At 31.7% G+C, this 10,000-nt stretch overlaps 9 protein-coding genes and 1 non-coding gene across 10 annotated transcripts in view, besides 1 other annotated feature; 3 read left to right on the forward strand and 7 right to left on the reverse strand. All coding sequences in view use genetic code 11, as the record gives it.

The window, feature by feature from the left end:
• Positions 1-1,216, reverse strand: part of ndhF (NAD(P)H-quinone oxidoreductase subunit 5) — a 2,229-nt gene extending 1,013 nt beyond the window's left edge. The window contains exon 1 of the mRNA in view: positions 1-1,216. This exon is cut by the window's left edge and continues 1,013 nt beyond it. Within this exon, the coding sequence (YP_010495989.1) occupies positions 1-1,216 (1,216 nt within the window).
• Positions 1-10,000: part of a sequence feature (small single copy (SSC)) that runs on past both edges of the window.
• Positions 2,275-2,439, forward strand: rpl32 (ribosomal protein L32). Its single transcript has one exon. The coding sequence runs from the start codon at positions 2,275-2,277 to the stop codon at positions 2,437-2,439; it is 165 nt and encodes a 54-aa protein (YP_010495990.1).
• On the forward strand, positions 3,316-3,395 carry trnL. Its single transcript has one exon. It is a non-coding gene; the product is annotated as a tRNA-Leu (tRNA).
• On the forward strand, positions 3,511-4,479 carry ccsA (cytochrome c biogenesis protein). Its single transcript has one exon. The coding sequence runs from the start codon at positions 3,511-3,513 to the stop codon at positions 4,477-4,479; it is 969 nt and encodes a 322-aa protein (YP_010495991.1).
• On the reverse strand, positions 4,745-6,265 carry ndhD (NADH dehydrogenase subunit 4). Its single transcript has one exon. The coding sequence runs from the start codon at positions 6,263-6,265 to the stop codon at positions 4,745-4,747; it is 1,521 nt and encodes a 506-aa protein (YP_010495992.1).
• Positions 6,364-6,609, reverse strand: psaC. The gene has a single exon. It carries the CDS (start codon positions 6,607-6,609, stop codon positions 6,364-6,366), a length of 246 nt encoding a protein of 81 aa, YP_010495993.1.
• Positions 6,853-7,158, reverse strand: ndhE (NAD(P)H-quinone oxidoreductase subunit 4L). The gene has a single exon. The coding sequence runs from the start codon at positions 7,156-7,158 to the stop codon at positions 6,853-6,855; it is 306 nt and encodes a 101-aa protein (YP_010495994.1).
• On the reverse strand, positions 7,378-7,908 carry ndhG (NAD(P)H-quinone oxidoreductase subunit 6). The gene has a single exon. It carries the CDS (start codon positions 7,906-7,908, stop codon positions 7,378-7,380), a length of 531 nt encoding a protein of 176 aa, YP_010495995.1.
• Positions 8,228-8,728, reverse strand: ndhI (NADH dehydrogenase subunit I). Its single transcript has one exon. The coding sequence runs from the start codon at positions 8,726-8,728 to the stop codon at positions 8,228-8,230; it is 501 nt and encodes a 166-aa protein (YP_010495996.1).
• The window catches only part of ndhA (NAD(P)H-quinone oxidoreductase subunit 1), a 2,145-nt gene continuing 957 nt past the window's right edge, over positions 8,813-10,000 (reverse strand). Inside the window, exon 2 of the mRNA in view lies at positions 8,813-9,351. Coding sequence (YP_010495997.1) covers positions 8,813-9,351 — 539 coding nt within the window. The remainder of the gene's footprint in view (positions 9,352-10,000) is intronic.

The following is a 10,000-nucleotide window of genomic DNA, read 5'->3' on the forward strand; positions in this document are numbered from 1 at the left end:
AAAGAGAAAGTGTACCTAATAAAAAAGAATTTTTAGTAATTGGTAGATGTTTTGTTAAACCTCCCATAAGCACCATATTCTGACTTTTTTTTGGACAATATCCAACAAGAGTTTCCATTGAATGAATAACAGATCCCGATCCTAAAAACAATAATGCTTTGGAATAAGCATGAGTAATCAAATGAAATAAAGCACTGCGATAAGACCCCATACCTAGAGCTAACATCATATAACCCAGTTGAGACATTGTGGAATAAGCTAAACCCCTCTTAATGTCTTTTTGAGCAAGAGCTAAAGTGGCTCCTAAAAAAACTGTTATTATCCCTATCAAAGAGATAAAATTCATTATGTGGGGTATAACTATGAAAAGAGGCATAAGTCGAGCTACAAGAAAAATTCCCGCTGCTACCATCGTAGCAGCATGTATAAGGGCCGAAATAGGAGTTGGCCCTTCCATTGCATCAGGTAACCATACATGAAGGGGAAATTGTGCAGATTTCGCAATCGCACCGGCAAATAATAGAATAGCACACAAAGTAACAAATAAAAAATTGACCTCATTATTAGAAATCAAGTTATTGAAGATTTGGAATAAATCACGAAATTCGAAACTCCCCGTTATCCAATAAAACCCTAAAATGCCTAATAATAAACCAAAATCGCCAACACGATTAGTTACAAACGCCTTTTGACAAGCCTTTGCTGCAACAGGTCGTGTGAACCAAAATCCTATTAATAGATACGAACATATTCCAACTAATTCCCAAAAAATATAAATTTGTATCAAATTTGAACTAGTAACTAATCCCAACATGGAAGTACTGAAAAAACTCATATAAGCAAAAAATCTCAAATATCCGTGGTCATGAGACATATAATTATCACTATAAATAAGAACCATAATTCCAACAGTAGTGATTAATATTAACATAATAGAAGTAAGCGGGTCGATCAAGTATCCGAATTCTAAAGAAAAATCATTATTGATAATCCAAGACCATACATATTGATAGACATAACTGCTATTTATTTGCTGAATAGACAGATTCATGGAAAAAATCATGACTATACTTAACAATAAAACACTCTGAAAAGACCACATACGACGAAGACTTTTTGTTGCCGTCGGAAAAAGAAGAAGTCCCAACCCTATTAACATAGGAACTGGAAGTGGAAGGAAAGGTATTATCCACGCATATTGATATGTCTGTTCCATAAAAAAAGTTTTTTATTCTTAATTAATTGTTTCCGATTCACCGGATCTTACCTCGTTCGAAAAAAGTCAATAAAAAATCAAGATATGCACTAACTTATTTAATAATTTTAAATAATTTTAGATTAGTATTTATTCTGAGTCTTTTCAGAATCGTTCAAATCAAATATTCAAAACAAGAAGTTACAATTGGTCAAATGAGATGACCAAGTTAGATATAAAAATGAATACTTATAACATGAAAATGTAAATCTAAATTATTATTACGAGGATTTCTCGTAATAATAATTTAGATTCATAGAGCAAGGATAAAAAATTACGCTAAAAAGAGTACTTGATGCTGATATGAATTATAGGATTAACTAAGGTCATCGGTCTAATGAAATAAAAACTCTTGAGTTTAGTTAGTTTCTTTCAACGCATTAACTAATTCATTATGGGATTGATTGTTTTCCATTTCAATCAAAACGATTTCTTAGTAAACGTTAGAATATTATAGATCTAAAATGAACTTTTTTTATCGAGAAAGGGTAAAAAACGCCTGAGATATTTTTTTATCAAACCACGTATCCTTTAATCCTTTAACAGATTTATTAGTAATCTGATTCGAATTTCAAAATTGAATTTAGGTGTATTCTTTTCTCGAGTTTGACTAAAAAAAGACTCAAGTTTTTTAGTAGGCAAAAGTTTACAATTGAGGTATTTTATTAGTTGTAAATAAAGTCTAGAATGACGAAAATCAAGGTCTTTTAGGTTCTTTCTTTATTTTTATTAAATCATTAAGTTTCATTTCTATGACCTAGCAGATTCTAAAGATATAAATTGGAGAGGAGAACTAAGAGTTCCAAACCAAAAATTTTTGGTTTGACAAATCTTGTATGGAATCAAAATTTTATTATTTCGAGTAATTTTTGATCCAATTTAACGGATCTTTTACATATCTATATTTCTTTTTTATGAAGAGAATATTATTTATAGAAAAAATAGATAATGAATAAGAAATAATAATTTGTTTTGAATAATAGATGTCTTTCACATCCAACTATAACAATGATTTTCAAATGGCAGTTCCAAAAAAACGTACTTCTATATCAAAAAAGCGTATTCGTAAAAATATTTGGAAAAGGAAAGGATATTGGGCGGCGTTAAAAGCTTTGTCATTAGGGAAATCTCTTTCTACTGGGAATTCCAAAAGTTTTTTTGTACGACAAACAAATAAGTCCTAAAATATTGGAATAATTGGAATGGATTTGACTCACAAATTTGGCTCAATACTTTTTGAATATGAAATTAACAATGGGCAGTCCCTATTCTAATCAATAAGAAATAGACCAGGTTTCCATCTTATAAGATGTCTAAAAAAAAAAAAAAGAATAAAGAAACAAATACAAGATTTTTTATTTCTTTGTAGTATATTTTCACTAATATTTTTATGGTGGGGAGTCTTATTTTCCCCATCGACCTTTACAATAATGAACAATTTTTCTCTTTCTCGGGAAGGGCAGATATAATATTTTTAGTTCAAATTAATGGATTGTTGAAACTAATGGATTACATGGTAAAAAATTTTGGATAACTTTATGACTTCTTAATTTATAATTTTTTATAATTTTTAGTAATTACTATATGAAATGGATTTACCATATATCTCCAATTTTGAGCCCAATTAATAAAAGAACTTCATTGTTGAGATATTATGTATAACTAATCTGTCAATGTACAAATAATGTGTCAATTTGAAGTAATCCAAAATAACCTATTTTGGATTCATTGAGAAAATTTATTTTTTGTTTGAAATTTATGAAATCAGATAAACGAGAAATAATGAAGTATCAATAAAAGTAAAAAATGAAAACAGTTTTTTTATTCTATCGAGAGAATAATCTACTTACAAAAGTTGGATTTTAGAATAGGATAAACTATGTCAAAGCCCTAAGATAAATAAACGGACACCCTAATAAATGAAACTAATGAACCTTCAAATTGACTTTTGAACTCATTTTTTTTATCAATTTGAGTGTTGACTAAAAAACTTATTTGATTGAATTGACTTTTTCAATATCGACGATTGAATATAAATAGGCTATTATTAGTTCGAGTAAGCCGCTATGGTGAAATCGGTAGACACGCTGCTCTTAGGAAGCAGTGCTAGAGCATCTCGGTTCGAGTCCGAGTAGCGGCATGACATATTCTAAAAGATATCCAATAGATCCTATAATAAAAATAAATTAAATTCCCGATTTCTAATTCTTAATTAATATTAATTTAGGGGATTCCCTCCCTTTTTTTTCATTTTTATGATCTTTTCAACTTTAGAGCATATATTCACTCATATTTCCTTTTCGATTGTTTCAATTGTAATTATAATTCATTTGATAACCTTATTGGGCAATGAAATCATAAAACCATATGATTCGTCAGAAAAGGGGATGATAGTTACTTTTTTATGTCTAACAGGATTATTAATCACTCGTTGGATTTATTCGGGCCATTTCCCACTAAGTGATTTATATGAATCATTAATTTTTCTTTCATGGAGTTTCTCCCTTATTCATATAGTCCCTTATTTCAAAATAAGAAAAAATTATTTAACCGAAATAACTGCCTCAAGTACTATTTTTACCCAGGGCTTTGCTACTTCGGGTCTTTTAACTGAAATACGTAAACCCACAATATTAGTACCTGCTCTACAATCGGAGTGGTTAATAATGCACGTAAGTATGATGATATTGAGCTATGCGGCTCTTCTTTGTGGATCCTTATTATCAGTAGCACTTCTAGTCATTACATTTAGAAAGATTTTTTATAGGTATAAAAGTAATAATTTCTTAAAATTAAATGAGTCTTTTTCATTTGGTGAAATCCAATACAAGAATGAAAGAAACAATATTTTTAAAAAAAATTACTTTTTGTCTGCTAAGAATTATTACAAGGCCCAATTGATTCAACAATTAGATTATTGGAGTTATCGTGTGATTAGCCTAGGATTTATATTTTTAACCATAGGTATTCTTTCAGGAGCAGTATGGGCTAATGAAGCATGGGGATCATATTGGAGTTGGGATCCAAAGGAAACTTGGGCCTTTATTACTTGGATCGTATTCGCAATTTATTTGCATATTCGAACAAATAAAAATTTTCAGGGGGCAAATTCCGCAATTGTGGCGACTCTAGGCTTTCTTATAATTTGGATATGCTATTTTGGGGTAAATCTATTAGGAATAGGGCTACATAGTTATGGTTCATTTACGTTAACCTCTAGTTAAATTCCAGAAAAGTTCTTACGAATACAAACGGAATACGGTGTATATAAAACACCTTGTGTCAACCGGCGACAACCGTGTGAATCAAGTCAAGTAGTGTAGTGATTCACACGGTTCTCGCAAAGACCAAGTATATTGGGTGAAAATTCAAATTCATATTTTGTTTTTACTTTATTTAAGATTTAAGAGAATAAAAATCCTTCTTCTTTTTTCTTTTCATTAGTCAACCAACTCTTAAAAATCATAGGAGTTTTTTTCTTTAAGAAAACTATCTATAAAAATAATTAGATAGAATACCTTCAACCTTGTCAACTGATAGTGAAAGAACAAAATCCGGATACATACCAATACCTATTACAGGTAGAAAAATGGAGATCGAAACAAATAACTCGCGCGGTCCAGAATCAAAAACATAAGCGTTTGGAGTATTAAATAACTTATATCCATAGAACATCTGGCGTAACATAGATAATGAATAAATAGGAGTTAATATCATTCCAATTGCCATTACAAAAGTGATGGCAATTTTAGGCATTAAAAGATATTTTTGGCTGGTAATTATTCCTAAAAAGACTATCACTTCTGCAACAAAACCACTCATACCCGGTAATGCAAGAGAAGCCATGGAAAAACTACTGAACATCGTAAATATTTTTGGCATGGGGATAGCTACTCCGCCCATTTGGTCGAGATAAACAAGACGTATTCTATCATAACTCGTTCCTGCCAAGAAAAAAAGTGCAGCACCAATAAACCCATGAGAGATTATTTGTAAAATAGCTCCATTGAGTCCCGTATCGGTTATAGAAGCAATTCCTATAAGTATGAAACCCATATGAGATACGGAGGAATAGGCTATTCTTTTTTTTAAATTGCGTTGGCCGGGAGATGTTGAAGCTGCATAGATTATTTGTATTGTACCTACTATCATCAACCAAGGAGAAAATATAGAATGAGCGTGTGGTAATAATTCCATATTAATCCGAATCAATCCATACGCTCCCATTTTTAATAAAATTCCGGCTAGAAGCATACAAGTACTGTAATGTGCCTCTCCGTGGGTATCTGGTAACCATGTATGTAGGGGTAGAATCGGTAATTTGACAGCAAAAGCAATAAAAAATCCAATATAGAATATTATTTCCAAAGCCACAGGATACGATTGATTCACTGATGTTTCAAAATTTAATGTTGGTTCATTAGAACCATATAAACCGACACCCAGAACTCCCATTAAGAGAAAAATGGAACCTCCCGCCGTGTACAAAATAAATTTTGTGGCTGAGTAGAGACGTTTCTTTCCTCCCCACATGGATAGAAGTAGATAAACCGGAATTAATTCTAATTCCCACATGATGAAAAAAAGTAAAAGGTCCCGAGAAGAAAATGATCCTATTTGACCACTGTACATTGCTAACATCAAGAAATGGAATAATCGAGAATCCCGAGTAACAGGCCAGGCTGCTAAAGTAGCTAAAGTAGTGATAAATCCTGTTAATAAAACGGGTCCTATAGACAGTCCATCTATTCCTAATTTCCAACGGAAATCAAAAAAATTGATCCATTTATAATCCTCTACTAATTGGATTAATGGATCGTCCAATTGAAAATGATAACAGAATGCATAGGTTGTTAGAAGAAGTTCTAACATGCATATACATATAGTATACCACCTAATGACCCTATTTCCTTTATGTGGAAGAAATAAAATAAAGGAACCCGCAAATATTGGTAAAACTACAATTATTGTTAACCAAGGAAATTTGTTCGTGGTAAAGACAAGATACACTTGGACCAGAAAAACCTATGCCCAAAAATAAGATATTTTTGAGCACAGGTTTTGGCGGTAAAAAAAAAATGGGCTCAAGTAGGGGTTTATGTAACGTATTAATAAGCTATACCCATGCTGCGGGTTGTTTCATGCCATAAATAAACTCGAACACTCAAGAAATCCGTTGGGCAGGCGGATTCACATCTCTTACAACCGACACAATCCTCTGTTCTTGGAGCGGAAGCTATTTGTTTGGCTTTACATCCGTCCCAAGGTATCATTTCTAATACATCCGTGGGACAGGCTCGGACACATTGCGTACACCCGATACATGTATCATAAATCTTTACTGAATGTGACATTGGATCTATCCATTTTTGAACGTGAGAAGGTTTCAATCTAGTAAATTGATAAATGAATTATATATTTAAATACTAGATGAATCGATGAGTTCCCCGAGTTTTTTTATTAATCTACTTCTGGATTGACAGCGCCAAAATACTTTGATTTCGTATATTTGTGATAACATGAGGATACCTTACGTGGCAGACATGCTAATTTGAATTAATTATTAATTTATGAAAATTCTAATTTATATGATAATATTACTTATTCAACAAATTCGATTGATTTATACGAGTTGATTTTCTGTTACGATAAATTGATGAAACAATAGCGAGTCCAATAGCAGCTTCAGCAGCTGCAATAGCTATAACAAAAATGGAGAAAATGGCTCCTTTTAATTGACGACTATCAAAAAAATCCGAAAATGTTACAAAATTGAGATTAACCGCATTTAATATAAGTTCAAGACACATAAGAGCCCTAACCATATTTCGACTTGTAATCAATCCATATAGACCGACAGAAAATAAATAGGCACTCAAAACAAGTACATGTTCGAGCATCATTAACCAACTCCTTATCAATCTCGATTCATTTCAATATGAACAACAATTTAATCAATTGGATTGACTAGAATATAACGAGTAATGGAATAAAGGAATATATTATATTGGGAATAGATCAAACTACTACTAAGAAACAATTTGTATTTTATATACAAAAATAGAAAAAAGGAAATGCATGTGATAGCTCATAACAAGGTTTTTCCCAGTTCTAAAGAGTTATTATTGACGAGCTACAGCAATTGCGCCGATTAACGCAACTAAAAGAATTATTGAAATGAATTCAAACGGAAGAAAAAAATCTGTTGATAAATGAATCCCAATTTGTTGACTATTACTTATCAAATCTTGTTCTATAATCTGGTTTGCTTTTGTAGTCCAAATAATTCCGTACCATGACGTATCTGGAATAGTAGTAATTAGTGAAACAAAAAGACTTGTACATACCACCGAAGTTATTCCATCTCCAACGGTCCAAAGATGGAAATCTTTGGAATATTCTGAACCATTTATGAACATCACAGCAAAAATTATTAAAACATTTATGGCTCCTACGTAAATAAGGAGCTGCGCAGCAGCTACAAAATGGGAGTTTGCTAGAATATAGAATAAAGATATACAAACAAAAACCAATCCCAACGAAAAGGCAGAATAAATAGGATTGGGAAGTAATACTACTCCCAGACCCCCTAATATAAGACCCAATCCCAGAAAGACTAAAAGAAAATCATGTATTAGTCCAGGTAAATCCATTATATATAAAATCAGAGATAAATAAATCAAAATCTTTCATAACTTTATTGACCCGGTCAGGAAAAAAGAAGTAACTCTACTTTTTTATAATAGTTCTTATAAAAAAATTCCATTTTCATGGATATGGATTGATGGAGATATAGTTATTGGCTTAATCTCTCGAAAGAGTAATTTGAATCTATATATTTGCAAATCCTCAATATAGACTATAGAAATAGATTTTTAATATAAATTAAAATAGGATTCTCGCCCCCTAATCAATATAATTGTAATTATTCACCAAATAAAAACCTTCATTCTTTTAGATCAAAATGAGTTCTTAAGTTTTTATTTCAGGCAAATTGAAAATTGTTCGAATTGTGTAATCATCAATTACTGACATTGGTAAACGACCCAAAGCAATTTGATTATAATTCAATTCGTGACGATCATAAGTAGAAAGTTCATATTCTTCAGTCATTGATAAACAATTTGTTGGACAATACTCAACGCAATTACCACAAAATATACATATTCCGAAATCAATACTGTAATTAAGCAATCGTTTCTTTCTAATATCAGTTTCCAATTTCCAATCAACAACGGGCAAATCTATAGGACATACACGAACACATACTTCACAAGCAATGCATTTATCAAATTCAAAGTGGATTCGTCCGCGGAAACGCTCGGATGTGATCAATTTTTCGTAGGGGTATTGAATAGTTACAGGTAAACGATTCGCGTGTGATAAGGTAATCATGAAACCTTGACCGATATACCTTGCGGCTCGTACTGTTTGTTGGCCATAATTCATGAACTCAGTTACCATAGGGAACATATCGTGAATATCTATAAAAAATAGGATACTTGTTTCTTTCTCTTGTTTGAGACAAGTCGTGAATATGAATATAGAAGTATTTTTTTACAGTGAAATAAGTTGGGAACAAGTTGTTAATAATAGATTACCTAGAGAAATAGGTAAAAGAAATTTCCATCCAAGATTTAATAATTGGTCCATTCTCAGTCTCGGTAAAGTCCATCTTGTTGCGATAGGAATGAACAAGAACAAATAAGTTTTAGCTAATGTAATAAAGATACCAATTATTGTTCCAAAGACTCTACCCCTTTTAGTAATTTCAAAAACCTCGGGAACAAATATGTACGGAATAGAAAGATTCCAACCCCCCAAGTAAAGAACTGTTACAAATAATGAAGAAACTAGTAGATTTAAATATGAAGCAACGTAAAATAAACCAAATTTTATACCGGAATATTCGGTTTGATAACCTGCTACTAATTCTTCTTCTGCTTCTGGTAAATCAAAGGGTAATCGTTCACACTCGGCTAGGGAAGAAATTAGAAAAACTAGAAAGCCTATAGGTTGACGCCACAAATTCCATCCCCAAAAACCATATTTTGACTGCGCTTCAACTATATCAACTGTACTTGAGCTGTTAGATAATCATAGTGGATGATAACATCACTGTTCCCATCCCTATTCCAGAACCGTACATGAGATTTTCATCTCATACGGCTCCTCAAAGGTCACAAATAAATCTAAGGACCCGTCCATTATTATTTTTCTTGATATGTTTGTAGGATATATAGAGAGAAAATCAAATCCATTGTAAGGTCCCCATTAGACACTGGAATTCTGTTTGCTATATTTATAATAAAGTGCTTCTGAATTCATCTTATCTTTTAATAATTTAAATTCTTCTTTGTTGAGTAATAACTTAATCCTTGAATAAAATGTTTCTTGTAGCAATATCCATAGATATTTCAACCTAACGTTTTTAATTACGAAATCAAATTAGACGTTGCATTAGTTCACGAATTATGACAAGCATTCTATCTCTATATAGAGAAAGAAAAAAGATATTTTTTTCTAGTGCAATTCCATTAAGTCTTTCGAGTTTTTTCGTTCCTATTCTCCTTTCTCAAAAAGGGGGACGTTAAACAAAGTTAAAGGATTACTTCGTTCTTGATAGTTATTTACTTAATCGGTGAATAGAAGTATACTCTGGATCGGAATCGTGGGAAGTACTCCTTGATCATTTCTACCAATTTAAAGCCCCAATTAGAATTCTTTTTATCCAGAGAAAAATAG

The sequence above is a fragment of the chloroplast genome of Lactuca virosa, assembly GCF_052849685.1.
Source record: "Lactuca virosa chloroplast, complete genome".
Lineage (NCBI taxonomy): Eukaryota > Viridiplantae > Streptophyta > Magnoliopsida > Asterales > Asteraceae > Lactuca > Lactuca virosa.